The following is a 16494-nucleotide window of genomic DNA, read 5'->3' as shown; positions in this document are numbered from 1 at the left end:
TCCAATGACTTGGTCCACAAAGCCTTCGTTCCCCACCCCTCTCCTGCATGAATAGCCTACATCCTGTTTGTACCTTCCACGGTTACTAATGAGATAGGAAAATACACCTGCAGTGATGGAAAGTCACAGTGTTGGTGAAGTCTTTTCACTGCAGAGCAGTGCCTGGTGACTTCCTGGGCTGACTGACTTACTGACATATTCCCAATTTCTCCTTCCTGTCAAATATCATTGATTTCGGAGTAAGGGTATCAGGAAGGATAACTATTATGGAGGCTAGATAATAATGATTAACTCTGTTAATTATTATAGTATTGCCTTTAAGAAACAGCATCCTTCCAAGTCTGAAGGGAAATGGCACTAAGTAGCTGTATTGTGAAGATATGTGACATTCTAATTCACTATAGGTACCTCACTACAGCTAGCTAATCGTAGAACCAGAGCTCCTGAAGATGAAGATTCTATCTGGTACAGACAATGTGCAATTGTCCTGGATACAGCAAGTATGGCTCATATGCACTGACAGGAAATCCCAGGCTAGACAATCAACTTATGTTTCTGAGTTTTGTTCTGATTTTGCCAAACGGTATCACGATGATGTCTGTGACATGACTAGAGCCTAATGCCTTTTAAAATACAATATGGTATAGCATCTGTCTGCACAACGTGGAGAGATCTGAAGCAGTTTTAAATAGCAACAGTCTATTTGCAAGACCATGGAGTCCAGCATGAATTGATTTGCCCAGAATCTACGAGTGGCTTTCTTTCTCAGTTCTCTGCTGCCAGTATTCCAATTTTCCATCAGCATCTATGCTTACCTGGATCCATGTCTGTTAGCTGCAGCAGACATTGCAATGTACATTCAGATCAGTTTGTTGTTTTTTATTTTTTAATGATTACACTTAAGATCTCTGATTACGCAGAATGCTTTATCATCAACCTTTCTACTTCTGTTAACTACAGCCAGAGCTGAAGGAGCTGGTATGTTTGGTCCCAGAATCTGAAAATGCAGAAGCTAAGCACTAAAAACATGATTATATGCATGTTTTCTCTTTCCCACAAAGAATCTGCCTGAGTTTTAAGTAGATCTGGACCAGTAGAGGAATACTTCCAAATATAATGCCAACAGTGTTTGAGTGAAAACAACTCAGTGCCATGTAGCTGGCCCACTGCCTCACAGCCTCTTTGCTGCCTTCTTTGCTGCTTTTGATCCCCGATCAATTCTAAGCTTTGTATATGGGAGAAAAAAATCTCTTCCAAGCCCCTCTGAAGACTTGTTGATGTTTTTTTGATCTATGTACCTGCCCATTCCAATGACTCCATCGTGTTTTTACTCATTCTTGAATACTGGAGCCTGAAGGCTTCATGTGAGACCAGAAATGTGATTCTTTATTCTAGTCCCACAGTTGTGCTTCTCAGTGCTCCTTCTTTCCTACACACCACTGTTCCTGAGAAGGTAGTACAAGCTATGTATTTATTTTCAAGGACTAAGATAAAGAGTTGGAACAGATCATCTTTTTGTACAGGAAAGGCTTAACAAGGAGACAGGGAACTTTTTGTCCTACTACTTTTTGCATGTGGCTTTGATTACCAGTGTAAGACTGGCAAAGCTTTTGCCATTCCTGCCAGACCTTGATGAAAGGGGAAATGTGGGTTCTAACCTGTGCTATCTGAGCACGCAGCAAAATCCTAGAGTACAGCTGTCTCCTGTCTCCCACATCAGCTAGACAGTATGAATGCTAAGTTTACCTCATCACTTCAAAGTTATGAATTTTGTTTATTGCTAGATTAAGCTCAGTTACGAGCTTGCACTAGATCATTTGGGATTTAACTATAAGAGGAACAGTAGGGGTGGGACATGCAAAGACACATCCTCAGTATTGGCTGATATTTTCCCTCTTCACCAACTGAAATTGCTGAGGTCTCCAGAGGAACTGAAACTGCTGAGATCTCTGCAGCTGCACCTTTGTGCTCCTGCTCAACCCTTTGTACACTTCAGTCCCACCATCACTTTGCTATTAGCTACAGCATGGAGATGTGCAGCTTGCTCAGACAGACAGACTGGAAAGCCATTTTGCCACAAGCTTTTCTTTCCCACTAGTGAAGTAAGATGACTATTTAACTATGAAGTCTTGACCTCAACACTTGTCAAGAACCTTAACATTCACTTAATATGTCAGTTTTCAGTGCACTCTCTGCTGTCTTGTAAGTGGAAGTACTTCCAGCATGAGTCATTGTAAGCCACTTCAACACAGGTACAGTCTACATACTTGTTTTGTTTAAGGGCCTTGCACTGCTCCCCGTGTGTCCCCCAAACCATTGCTGAAGCACCGCACTTAGTGATGTGGAAAGGCAGGCAACGTAGCTGCATAAAAAAACAAGCTGTCATATCACACCCTTCCTCCATGACAAGATCTTCCCCAGATCTTCTACCACATCTCAAGGAACCTCTTGTGCTCTAATGTTTCCTGTTATTCATCGAACAACTTATCTTCCTCTTTATTTTGACAATAATTTTGTAGAATCCCCTAATGTCCATACTGCCCAGTCCCTTGTTTTTCAAGGCTGGTTCTGTAAATAATTAGCAGATGATCCCTGCTCTGCAAACTCATCCCTCTCTTTCTGCTGTTGATGTTACTCTACTGTCATACTTGCACTACATTTCCCCAGTCCCACAATCCTGCAGTGTGTGCTCCATCTGACAACACCTACAGAAACTGAATTACAGGAAGAAGTGTTTGTGACACACCACATTACATGAAACTGGGCTAGCATTGCACAGCTCTTCATGTTGCTCCCCATTACAGTTTGTCTGGAGGCAAGATGACCCCAAAGAGGGCTATAAGAGGGCAGATAAACAGACTCCAGAAGGGAATAAGGGATTATGAGAAGAAATATCTCTTTCAGATTGGTGGATTCACCGATGGACCATTTTTTATTTTGAAGATTACATATGCAGAGGAGACTGCGAGAGCACACATGTATTAAGAGATACTGAAGTCAGTGGTTTTCAGTTCTGTACTTAAACGAAAACATCAACCTTTTTGCTAATGCAGCAATAGGGCTTTGCTCACAGAACTGTAAATTAGAGAGGCAGATAATGGTAAGAGTAGATATTTCTTCTGGTAAAACTTCAGACAGCCGCTGTTTGTGAATGACTGACTTAGAACATGTCCTGTAGCACCACCTAGCAGGCTAATTTAAAAGCGGCCTGTATCCCTTACTCCCTGACTACGAGTTGCTTGGACAACAGACACAGGCTGCATTCCATTCTTTCATCTTCCATTCTGTAGCAGCTGCTTCTTAAAACCAGAATTATGTCAGCCTGATGCTTAGAAAAGCTGGGATCTTTACTCTCCATAATCACATTTATGATGAAGCATTTAAAAGAACCTACACTATTAATGCAAACTGAACCAATGCCTTGAGTATTTGCATGAAAAACCATTGGCCACTAGACATCAGCTGGGAAAGGCACCTTTCAGAAAGTACAAACCAATCCAAACATTTATCCAAATTCTCCACTAGAGTAAGTGAGTCCTAGCAACAAGCAGGCTCTCAAAATCCATTGTCAGTGTGTCTTAATTAGTATGGAGCACAGTCTGAAGTAGCCCCTCATCGTCTGCACTTTTCCTTTGTACTTCTGCATGGAGGATGAGTGTCAGTACCTAATTACAGATGATAAATTTTGGCAGATGATGGAATTTCACACTGAGGCTGCAGACCCATGGCTATTAAAGTTGTCTGCTGATAAAGGGGAAGATAAAGCTCTAGTCTCCTTTTTTTGCTGGCTGCCTCTCACTGCCTTTTCCATGATCCCATACAAGTTAGTAACTAGTAGAAAATGATTGTGGTTGCTTTTTTTGTTTGTTTGTTTTCACTATGGGAAGTTTTCTGCTGACAGCGAGTTCAAAGCAGGTCATGAAAAGATCTGATGAATGCCAGACCTGGCAAAAAGTGAGGTTCAGAGGGAGAAAGATGTGGGAAAGGTAAGATCTTTTCTCTGACTTCTCCCTTTGGGTGGCAGCAAACTGCTAATCTGTCCTGCAATTTCACATAAAACTATAACCTAAGGCTAGAACGGTGTCCTCTCACAAAGGAGGGTGTTTTCTTAGCAACTTGCCTATTGGGAGTTAAAACCAAGGATGCCATTAACAGTCTCTGTTCACATAAGGAGATAAGCTGGCTAGGCCTGGCCAGCTGGGTCTCTGTAGCACTAGCATTTGTATAATGCTGGGGACCAGCAGATCACTGAGCAGGAAAAAGATGAGAGTGATTTGTTTATTAGGGTACATTCATACAAGTTGTAGCAAAATACTTCAATTCGAATGAAAGCTCTTAAGTTCACAGTCTTGACTCTTTTATCTGAAGACAGATCTCAAGCCCAAATTCAAAAATGGTCTTCTCTGCACTGACCAAACCAGGGGACCTCAGCCTTCGCCCTGATCATCCGCTCTTCCATCACCTTTTTGCCCTCCGTTGTTTCTGCAGCAGAAGGGCTCTGTTAATGATGTATAAAGAGGGGATTTAAGCAGGATTAAGCCATGGAACTGTAACACTGAAACACAAAGACACGTATTAAAATCCCAGTGATATTCACACAGTTTCCCCCCCTTGCTGTCACAGCACACAGCTGACGTTTCTGAGCTGCAAACCTCGGCTGCCCAAAACCTGAAGAATTCTGCATGAAAGGGTGACTTTAATTTCTGAAATGAGGGGAACGCTTCCCTTACACAACACCCCTCTGCACGACGTGCTGACACCACACCAGGGCCGAGCCGGATGGGGCTGGCACAGCTGTCCTCACGCCTGCAGCTCTTCCAGCTGGCACCGCGGCCCTGCGGCAGCAGCTGCGGGTTTCTGAGCTCCGGAGGGCGGGGAAGCGACACGACCCGGGGTACGAGGCCTAGGGTAGCCAAGCCACGCAGCACAGCACACAGCGCAGAAGGCAAAGGGGGGACGTTCTAGCTTTAAAAGGCCCCGTTAAAAAGACGAGCCCCATCACCCGCCCCTTCCTCTTCCGTCCTCCGCCCGTCGGAGCCCCGCCTCGGCTGCAGCCGCGGTGCGGGAGCCCCGGTAGGTGCGGGCGGGGGGAGGCGATGCCAGTCTTCTCTGCCGCCCTTCGCTGCCGTCGGGGCGGGCTGCCGGCCCCAGGCCCCCGCTGGAGCTGGAGCTGGGCGCGGAGCGGTCACCGGGCTTCTGCGAGGCGGGAGGGAGAGGGAACAGCTTCTAGGCCGGCTCCAGCCCCGGCCCTGCTTTTGCAGCTGAAATCCTCGTTCTCTCTCACGAATTTGTCTGTACGTGCACGCAGTGGCAAAGAGTATTTCAGCTCTTGAGGGAGACAGGCCTATAAATCGCGGTGTGGCTTCATCAGAATTCAGTAAGTTAAGTCAGAGTTTGCGGGGTATGCTCCAGTATAAATCACCACGTGGCTCCTGCTTGCCTTCCTTACCAGTAAGTTGCACAAAGGTTAAGAATACCACGTGCCTGCGGTGTGATGGTGTGGGCTCTGAGCTGGGGCTGGGTGCTGACAGCTCCTGGGGGTATTTCTTCCTCTTTTCTTTTCATGGACGCTGACCAACACGACCTGATTACTGATTTCTGCTGGTCGCACTGGGTGCATGGCAGAACAGTAGGGTGTCATCCAGCTGGGGCTGGCGCTCCCTGTAACGGCATGGCCTTACCATCAGATCCACCTACCAGTCTGCCAAGAGGTCGTTAACTCCCAGGGAATCCTTTGTGTTTAATATTACTATCTTCTGCTTTTGGCTCCGCTGCCAAGGATGTTTTCTCCCAAAAGTGGGTTTCCAGCCAAGCTTTCAGTGCTTTGGAGTGTTTTTCTTAAATAATTTTGTCAAACAAATCAGCACCTCCAGTCCTCTGTTAGAATGCCACTAGTTATTATTCTGAGCAATGCAAATGTAATGATTGTATACTTACGTGCATCATTGTTGCTGTTAAGCGCTCAGTGAGTGTTAGGTGCAGTATAAACATTCAAGGGTTCTTCTGGTGAATTTACAATTTGAAAGGACTTCACGGGAGGGAGTTGTAATAACCTATCATTAAAACACCGCCTTTAATTTAATCCCTTTCTGCACCCCTATGATTGATACCCATTTGCCGTTGATCATGGCTGGTGTGTCCCGGCACATTGCACAGTGCTGGTTTGTGATGTTACAGCCCCTAGTTGTCTGCTCTGCCCTTTGTGGGAGGGCATTGTTCAGCCTGAGGGGAAGGAAAGAGTGTATGGCAAAGTTTCAGCTGCTGCGGTACAAAGCCCAGCAGCTCAGCAAAACCCAGCTTTGATGGTACTCTGCACTGAGGCCTCAGTAGTTCCATCCAAACAGTTTCCTTTTGCTACCTCGGCTTTCCATGAGGACAGCTGGAAATAGCAGTGTCTGAAACAGCTGCAGCAAGATTCTCCCCAGCACATGTGTTACGGCTCTGAGAGATGAAGCATTGCAAAATGCAGATGGGAATGGGCACCCAAGTGTCGTTGATCTCTTTTGGATTTAGGCACCTAATTCATAGAATCATAGAATGGCTTAAATTGAAGGAGTCCTTGAAAATCATCTAGTTCCACACCCTTGCTGCAGGCAGGGTTGGATTAACCAGTCATTAACCATTTATTAACTGTTATGACTTTACAGTCGCATCATTTTAGGAAAGGATTCTGTAGCCACTGGAATTTTTTAAGAGATTAGAGCTCTCCTAGGCTCTAACCCATCATATGGCTTGGTCCATAAAAGGAGCTGATACTCCCTAAGGGAAGCAGAACTCTTGAACTGAAGGAGCTGGCAGGTTGGGAAGTTTTTATATTTATCAGCTGATGTGAATAGTCACAGCATAGCCATCTGCCCTCAAACAGTTTTTATCTCTGTTTCTGCCCTGAATTGCATGAATTATTTGTCAGACAAATTATTTCAGACAAATTTTTTTTAAAATTGCCCCTGAAAGGATGCTGGTGTTTGCAAATAGCTGTTTGCAAGTAAGACGGAACCACAACCTGTCAGGTGAAATCTGAAAAACTAGAAGAAAGACGTACTTTCTTTTTCATTGTGTTTTGAAGTTGGTTATCCATTAGAGGAAACTCCAAAGGCAAGTTTTGTCTCCTGAAATTTTCGAATCAAGATATGATCCCATTTTGGATGTTGTAATTAAGCTCAAGTTACAGAGTTTAATTTTGAGGTAACTAAATAAAATTCTTGGAAATACACAGTGGAGGAAGTTAGGGTAGATTCATCTAATTATTGTCTCTTTCTGGCCTTAATATCTGCAGGCTGCTGCCGTAGTGGAGTGCAGCAGTAGGACTGCTGGCAAGGAGTAGTGTATCGGGTAAATACAGAATGTCTATTGATTGCTGGGGAGAGGAGGAAGCGTGGTGGCTTTATTATTGGCCTTACCACAATGAATTGATTTACTGGAGGAGAGGGAGAAGTTAATTCTTTGTTTCAGTTATCTTTTGTTGTTCAGAGGTCCCAAAATTAGTGAGTATTGCCTTCTCTGTCGAAGTATTCTGTGTTTTGTTGATGCATATGAAGATTTGTTTCATCTGTTATTGTTCTCTGCTGCTTGTTAACGTTGTTTTTAAAATGCTACAGGGATGCAAGACCTATTTAAGCACACTTTAATTCCTGATTCTGTGTTACAAACAGGTTAGAATTTGACTATGGGAGTGCAGTTCCTGCGGAAGACATCCGTGTGGTTCAAGAAACACAAGATCACCTTGTTGGCTACTTCTTGCGTGGGACTGTTTGGCGCTAACCTTTCCTATCATGTATTTCCTAAGCAGACGTTCAAACTGTTGCATGAGTGCTGGTCAGATGGGCAGCCAGCTGAGCTTTCTCAGAGGCTCAGTGCTGTTTTTCAGGATGTCCTTCAAGATACTGCAGTGAAGTCCACCAACTACCAAGCCTTTGCAGCTTCTGGCTTCCACCCGGTCAGTGCTGGAATCCCCTGGCTGCCTTCAGGTTCTTTGGTGGGCATCCCTCCTAATTTTGATAGCACAATTGAGGATAAAAGAGGAATAGTCAATCATGTTGTTGTGATTGGTGGCAAGGAAGTAGACTGGGAAAGCAATGAAGGTGTTGCTTTGAAGGAAGCTCTGACATTTTCACTTGAAGCACAGAAGTTTGCACTTGCCAGAGAAGTTGTGTATTTGCAGAATGGCAGCCCGTTAGCGAGTGCAGCTGTGGCTCCAATGTGCTTAGCTGGTACATGTCTCTGTGGGACAGGTATAAAGATAGCTCTGGGTCTGTATTCTGGCCCCAGGGTACTTCGCAGCATCTGTAACCTCATAATTGCTGCCGCTGGACTAATCCTCTATTACATTTCTTATGATGCTATGACCTATCACCTGGACTGCAAGGCTGACAGAAATGCAGCTACTGTATCCAAAGACTATGCCAAAGGTGGAGTGGAATTTTATGACAAAATCCTGTCCCGCAACAGGATTCTTCGTGCTCTGATGGGCAAAGAAGGGACAAAAATATATGCCCCAAGTGGTAACCTTTTCCCAAGGCACTGGTTCAGAATAAAGTATACCCCATACACTTACCGAAGAGATTTAATTGTTAATATTTTAAAAGAGCTCCAGGCATAGGAAGGGAGTGCTTGAATTTTATACTTGTAAATTATGTATTCTCTTTGGAACACTGCTGTGCTGGTTTTTTTTTTTTCCTTCTCTATGTCTTCATTAGAATTTTGGGGTTTATTTTTGCATATAGTTTGGAAGGAGTTATTGCACATTCCGTGAATAAAGAATTCTCTCTTAAAATATTAAAGAGTTGCTTCAAAAGTGCTCCGCTCTGTGTGCATCTTAAATCACAAGACCACTGAGGAAAGGAGCTGCTCAGATGCTAATCTGGAACTTGTGCTGTTCTGCTCCCCCTTACTGCCAGTTTCAGGCTGGAAAATGGCAAGGGTAAAGTCAGAGTTTTGGGATCATTGTCATTTAAACATGGGTAGTGTTGTGAATTTTTGCCATTCCTCTTATGCTATAGCAGTAACATGTTGAAACGACTGGGAGTCTGTGTTGTGCAGTTACATAAACACTGAGACACAACACTTATGCCCTGTGTAAGTTCTTAGGCTGTGTAAATTCTTACACTACAATCACTATTCTTCAGTAGGGCAGGCGAATTGTGCTGCCATTTACACAAATACAGCTAAATTACTACTGCACCTGTAGCTTAAATCTGGTTTCATCAGGATGTCACTGTGACTGCAGAGAGGATGAGTGTCCCAACAGCAGGAGTATGAAACCAACATCTGCTGTAAGTTGGGTGTTTTCTCACAAGTGGGATCATGCTGTTCAGAAGAGGAATTTCAGTTTGCTTTGGTATGGCTTTTGTTTCATTTTAAAATACATCTTGTTTTTTGTCAACTTTTATGTTAAGGAATAAAGACAAGGTCAAAGAAATAAGTCTCTATCCATCACAATAATAAGTCTTGCCAATGTTTACTCAAAGTATCACCAAGTTCTGTTTTGCTTTGAATCGGGTATTGACATAAAGTTGATATACTGACAGCTGGGGCACTGGTGTTGCTTTACACTGCTTAAGTTGTATCTCTAAGTTGTTTGGGTTTCTGCTGTGTGATGGGTATTTTTCTGAACCATTTCTGATCACTCGTGTTTGTCCTTGAAGCATCAAGTCATGAGATGTCTCTTAGATTCTTTCTGGCTATGGGACATAAGTTTATTGTTCTCTTGACCTTTCTGAAAGAGTTTGGCAGAATCTCCTGTTCTGTGGAATAAAGAGACTTTACTTTCAGGCTCAGGTTTTCAAAGCTCCAGGCTAAATTTTGTCTTTTCTTCCAGGTAAATCCAATATAAAAGGTCAAGATAGAGTTTTGCTGGTTTAGTAATGTAGTGGCTGGAGGCTGGAATATAATTCCTGTTTTATGTAGTCTGTGAATTCAATTCATCTTCATGCTACTCCATTAAGTCTGAATTCCATTAAATAACACAGGAGAGAACTTGTCCCACTTCTTTGGCTTAAGGAGTTGCTGCTACATAAAGAGTGCAGAGAGGAAATAGAATCCTTATTTGAGATTTACAGCGGTAGCAATTTAAAGCAAAATTTAGTTTAAAAAACCAACCAGTCCTTGCTGCTCTTCATCAGGGCGCCTGCAGCTAGTGCTGTTATTTGACATTCTCAGGCTGTAAGGCCCAGTAATGCTAATGGATTTTGCAGTTGTGCTCTTTGCGTTACTCTTCCAGCTGGATTGTCCAAGCGGCTCCACGTATCCATAGGTTCTGTGTCAGATTTAGCCTTTTAACTTGCTGTTGGTGTCAGTGTGGGATTGCAGGCTAGTTGTTCTGAGACATGCTCTCTTGCCTTCTTAAGAGATGTGCTTACCAAGGGCTTGCGAACCTGGATCTTTGTGTAGTTAAGCTCCTATTCTATAGCCAGCCATGAAATCTGGAAGCGTAGTCCTGTCAAAAGAGAAGTGTCCAAATCACAACTGCTAATTAAGAGTTCCTATAATTTTGGGAAGCTTGAATTGTCTTGCAAACTCAAGTATGTGGCCATGAAAATACTCATGCAAAGTCTTGCAATATTGCAGAAATAGAAAAATGATGGGGAAAAGCAAGTTTATTCAGTGGCCCAGACTCAGTTTACAAGTAATATTGTAGCCTCCAATAGTTATGAAGCTGAAACTCAGAGTTCAGGAAGCACGTTGTGGTTGTAACTGGCTTCTCTTAAGTGCTCAGGTGAGACAGATGTGGTACTGGTTTTTATGCAGAGAAGCAACATAAAATGTAAAGCAAAGGGAGTTGCTAGGAGGCTGATATAAGAAGTTTCAGCCAAGCAATTGTAAAAGCCAGAGTGTGAATGAAATAATGAACTCTCATAAAAATGGATATTGACTGCAGAAACGAGGCTCTCTTTCTGTCTGGTGCAGTAAATCGATTAGAGCATGAAGTATGAGGTGAAAATGACCACAATGAGTCACTAGTTTAAACATATGCACAATCTCCTTTAAAGAGAGGTTTCCCTGACACGTTTATTTAGACTATTGTCCCGAATTTCTAGATAACTAGAGAAACTGAAGAGAAAATGCTCTTTGTAACATAATTTTTATATAAATGTGATGTTTGCTGCTACATAAATCCTTAGAGGATAATAGTGCAGGAGATGAGAGCTCCATGGATCCTTTGCTCAGAATTCCCCCTGGCATGGAGAAATGCAGCTTTTTTTTCCCCCATACTAAGAGTGATGGTTACTTGTCATGGAGGTGCCTTCAGCCTGCTTAATAGTCAGGAAGGTAAAGCTATTGGAAGCACAGCAAGACTGAAAGCTGAGCAATTTTCTTATAGCCAGGCAAATAGTAGAAATAATCTGATTTAAAGTCAGTTTTGAATTGTCTCCTTATGTTGCTTTCAGGGAGAAGCAGCTTCAGAAGTGGCTGAGGTGAAACCCCTTTCTAGCTTGCATGCGAATAACATTGCCCAGGGTATTGCTATGAGGGCTTCAATTGAAGCACAGTATCAATTTAGACAACAGCACCTCTTATCACAGCAGAGCACTGTTATCACCTCTTTTCACATTAAAGTGGCTTCCAGAACCTGACAGATAGGACGATGAGCGCTGACTGGAGCCCACTGCCCTACAGGGTGTGCTGCTGGCGGTGAAGAAAGTGAGGCTGGGAGCCAGGCTCCTGCTTTGCAGTTGTGAAACATCCATTGTGACAAAGTGTGGCTTGGGTGGGAGTGAATTAAAATGTATGAATCGAGTCATGGCCCTCTGACTGAATCACAGGCAGCTTTCATTAAAGGAACAAATGCAGCGAATCTACCCCAGATTGAGTAGTGCCATGCACAGCAGTTGTAGGCATCACTAAAACAACTGCAGGCATCTCTACTATGTGGGAATGCAATGCCTGGCAAGCACTGAGACAAGTATTTGGGCCATATCTTGCAACTGTTATCTGCTCTTGTTCATTAGAAGCTTCACGGAACAGGTGTGATTACGTTAGTATAAACATGATTCAGTTGCAGACAGCCTGTTGCATGTGCAGGCACTGTGCTCTTCCTTGATTTCATTCATCTCAGCTGGAAACGTGTCTGAGAAAGGCAGAATGCACTGGTAAGGGATGCTAATGTAGGAAAGCATCACTAAGATTTCAGGACAAGGAGAATGCTTGCAGAGAAAGAGAGGAGCTGAATTTGGTTGGTGTGACAGCTAGTCTTAAAAACAGTGTCCTGATTCTCTAGGAATCGTTAAACAAGTGAAATCTGGAGGAGGTGAAACGTGGATGTTGGTGGACGTTAGCTGAACTTCTTTTTCACTGAGAGTGTATCAGTTTGTTTAGTAAAACAGAGTACACTCAAGCTGCTCTATCTGCCACAGCTGTGAAGGCAGAAAATTATTAAAACATCAAGAAATTACTCTGTGTTTTCCATATGAAAAGAAAAAAAAATTTTTTTTTTTTATAAGGTAACCTGTCAATTTCACAGCCAAACATCCGAATTTTCCAGAAATGCTCTCAGTTTCCTCAGACAGAGATTGCCACGATCACAGAAACCAGGAGCTTTCTGTGCGCTGCAGCTCACATGAGAATGGGGCATGAGTTTGAAGGGAGAGCCCCCATCAAATCATGCTTCCTAGCATGTGGGGATCTTTATTCCATCTTCTGAAAGCCAGACCTTTCTTCTGTTGTTTGCTGAAACAATTTTCCACTGGGAATGTTGTTGCTGCTTTATTCTGTTCCTCTACATTTCCCCTTGCCCTGCTGCTCTAATTGCCTCTGCTGACTCACTTTGCAAGCTGCTGCAGCTCATTCACATAATTTAGGAACTTGTTAAGCTCTCACTTGCTACTTGCACTTTCATTTGCACTACCTACTTGCTCCCACAGTGCTTGCTAGCCAAAGACCACAGCAGCTTGAACTTTTATTTAATTGGGTTTAGACTACTTTTTTTTTTTTTTTTTTTTTTTTTTCAAGGAAAAATGCCTTTAGCTAACTGAAAAATAAGTAATGTGGTTAAAAACCTTCATGTTTTGGCTATGAAAAAAAAATAATAACCTTGCTTTTTAATTTTCCATTTAGCGTTACGTTTTACATTTAACTTTACATGTATTTCTTGCTTGCAGTCACTGGCACCTAGTTCACTTTTGATCTTAGTGCCATTTGGCAATTTTTAGATGCTGCTGTCCTCTCTGAGCCCCTCGAAAGGGACTCGTAAAGCCCTGTTCCTGAAGGTTGCAGGGAACTTCATGTACTGTTGTGGTTGGGTGATAGAACCTGGCTTGAGAAATAATAGCTGGTGTTGTGCCATTATGTGCTTGTACTGATGTTGTCCAGGTGTGTTGGCGTTACAGCTTGTGTCAGTTCTGTGCCATGCTGGCTCTGCTGGTCCAAACAGCCTGTGCTACTCTTATTTCCAGCTCGAGAAAAATGGAATTTTGTGAAGTCCCTTCACCACAAATAAAACTGTCAATATTGCTGTATATCATCTGAGACTGAAGCTGTAATTTGTGATATGAAAACTAGAGTGTGCCCAGAAGTGAAAATTAGTAAATCACTCCACTGTAGCTATAAAGAAATGTGATGAATGAGGAAGTAAAGACAAAACTATAATCTCTTTTACTATTGTAAAGCTCAATTCATTCTTAACAAATGAATGGGGAGATGGAAAATTAAGATCAAGCTGCACTGTAAATAACGATGCCGACTTTTATACTTTTTTTTTCTCTATTTCCTGACTAGACTGGAGGCATCTATAAATATTTTAGAAAACAGAGCAGAGGAGGAGTTACTCTGTAGAAAGTTTTCCTTGTAAGATCTTTTCTCAAATGGAATGAGCTCCACTGCCTCAGTGGCTGCATTATAAAAGTGTGTTATGTAATTCTCTGTAGATACCAATAGACAGATGTATTTATGGGTTTTGGAAACTTCATGTAATTTAGGCATAAAACTTGAAGTGTGTTTTGTAGTTCCTCATTAATAATAGTTGAGAATTATGCTCATCTAAGGCAGCACACATGAATTCTTAATGTTCAGACATTCATTATATGCCTGTGATGGTTAGAAGTTGCCATAGGAAAATAAAAGCCCATGCTCCCAAAAGTTTTTATCTCTCTCTCTATATAAAATATATAGATATTCTTCTTAGCAATATGGAAAATTGTGTTCATTCTCTAACACTTCTTTCCTCTCTCCCTCCTTGTTCTTCCACTTTATCTACCGAAGCAGTTCTGAGTGTTGGAAAAGTCAAATCAGAAATGAGACAAACATTTTATCGATACAGTTTTCATTGAGCATGCTGTCACCTTATAATGGGAAATGCTGAAGCCATCTTTTTATGGTGGTAGTAAATCCAGAGAGTTTTTTGTAATCACAGTTTATTGATCTTAATGTTCCCTTGCATCATGTGCGAAGCTGGCTCTGGCACAGTTGCAGGTGGGCAGATGAACACAGTGTGTGCACGTTGGCTTTAAGCCTTCAAAGCAGGTGAAAAGGCGAAAGTTTGCTTTTCTTACCTTCTTGCACAGGACATAGTTTGTGTTGCAAATCTGAACAGAATAAAAATGGCTATAATATTTTATGGGATTTTTTAATGTATTTGAGATTTCCTTAAGTGAGTGTAAAAGGAAAAAAATCTTAGCTGAAAGTTAGGAGTGGGTGGATCACAAAAGGTAAATTTTCTTCTGGAGTCATGGGATGACAGGTCTTTTTTTAGGGGAAGAAAGAGAAGCACGAAAGTGATGCCGCATTCAGAACAGGCAGTTCAGCTGGGACACACACTTACTGCTCCTTGACCCAGATAAAGTGCTTGTATTGTAGAAGTGTTACATGGAGAGCACAGAGGTAAGTTTTTCTGAAGTGAGAATTTCCCAAATTACATCATGGCTGTCTTTGAAGTCTCTTATTCTGGGACTGGAAGCAGGGCTGATGCAGCTTTGAACCCTGCAGAATGCTGTGTGTGTTGTGGGAATAGATGTCTCAAAATTCTTTCCCTTTGCACTGAGCATTTTCATCTTGAATTTCCAAAGCTGACATCTGGTATGAAAGAGTTGGTGCTTACCTGGTATTTCGTGGGTGTCAGATGGAGGATGGCTTCAGCTGAAATTGTGGGAGTGAAAAGCCTCTGAGAAAAAAACAGACCTACAACGCTGTCACAGTGCTTTTAATCTTGCAGAGTTTCACCTTAGATGGTGTAAAATGAGTCAATATTGATGGCACTAATAGAGACACTGGTGTGAAAACAGATTGGGCTCTGTGGTGCTACAAACCAGTGATTGTCAATCAGTGGGCATCACCCAAGCACTCTGTTAGGTATGCAGCTCCAGTGGGCTGCTGCTGGACCTGGGAGGGGGTGGGTCTGTCTGTTTGTCTGCTTTGAGCAGCCCAAAGCTGTGTGGCGAGGATCAAACCCATCCCAAAGGGCAGCTGGGATGTCCCTTCAGCACATGGCTGGAGGATGTCATGGTGTGCTCATGGTGTGCTGTTGTGCATGTCAAGGTGGTTGCAGACCTACGTTAAATAATCTCTTTGGGTTTATGATTTGTAGGTTTCAACTATGATCTCGGTGAGATTAGTTTGAGAATGGTGTTGTAGGCAAGGATAAGAATCCCCACTTTGTGTCATGGTGTGAAGGAAGTGCAGGAACTGTGGGACTGGAAGGGAAAGACATGAAGAGTACTGAGATGGGTTCCTGAATGGGGGGGTGCCTGGGCTGTCTGTATCATGCAATCCAAGGAACATTTGCATCATACGCTTGCTAGATCTAATGTGGAAAGTGTCCTTGCAAAGTAAGAGACTGAAACCAAGTAATCTCCCAAAGAGCATGACCTAACATAAAGTAATAACTGACTGCTATTTGGACGGGTGATTTTCTGTGTTTTTTCTGCTTGCTTTTCAAGTCTTACTTTGTGTTTGATTTTTTTTTTTAATGTTGGCTTCCGAGAGACAAAAAAAAACCAAAACCAAACTACTCTTATTGCTATTAAAAGAAGCTAAGGAGGGCAAAGAGACTGCAGCATATTTCATTACAATCCAAAAAAATCTTTCCAAGGACTGTAGAAGAGAAGTATTATCACTTCATGTGTCTTGTACGATTTTCCATCTTTACAACTTTTTGTTAGCACTTTGTAACTTCCTTTAAGTTAGGCTCTCTCCAGCTTACCACAGAACATGCAATATACATTTTCAATTGCAAAAACAGGTTGCCTGAAAACTGATGTGTAAAGCAAAGATCACGTTGTCACTGTTTTATTTGCTGTCACTTGATGTGTGCATCCATCATGCCATCGTAAACTCATCAAGAGCTTTGTAACTCAGCTAGTAAATGTTCTTCTACCTTGCAGCTCATGAATTGCTTCACAGGCTGCCAGTTGTAAGCCAGAGATTCCCTAGTTTAGGAAGCAGCCTGTTCTGTTCAGTATCCCTGTGAGTAACTTAAAGTAAATGCAGAGTTTTCTCCATGCCTCTTTGCTGCTGCTAATAGATTTTATGGGCCAAAGAGCGTTGATCTATCAGGCAGAGAAC

At 42.5% G+C, this 16494-nt stretch overlaps 1 protein-coding gene across 3 annotated transcripts; it reads left to right on the top strand.

The window, feature by feature from the left end:
* Nucleotides 1–5009: 5009 nt before the first annotated feature.
* Nucleotides 5010–15897, top strand: TMEM177 (transmembrane protein 177). Of its 3 annotated transcripts, none has more exons than XM_048953773.1 (2): nt 5010–5073; nt 7653–15897. In XM_048953773.1, exon 2 carries the CDS (start codon nt 7667–7669, stop codon nt 8597–8599), a length of 933 nt encoding a protein of 310 aa, XP_048809730.1. In that variant the 5' UTR covers nt 5010–5073; nt 7653–7666; the 3' UTR covers nt 8600–15897. The 3 variants fall into 3 exon arrangements, with proteins under 3 accessions (XP_048809730.1, XP_048809728.1, XP_048809729.1); XM_048953771.1 differs by having other exon boundaries at nt 5021–5377; XM_048953772.1 differs by having other exon boundaries at nt 5021–5451.
* The last annotated feature ends 597 nt before the right edge of the window (nt 15898–16494 follow it).

This window comes from Lagopus muta, chromosome 8 (assembly GCF_023343835.1).
Source record: "Lagopus muta isolate bLagMut1 chromosome 8, bLagMut1 primary, whole genome shotgun sequence".
Lineage (NCBI taxonomy): Eukaryota > Metazoa > Chordata > Aves > Galliformes > Phasianidae > Lagopus > Lagopus muta.
The sequence above is the reverse complement of the archived record's forward strand: the minus strand, read 5'-3'. Positions and strand labels throughout refer to the sequence as shown.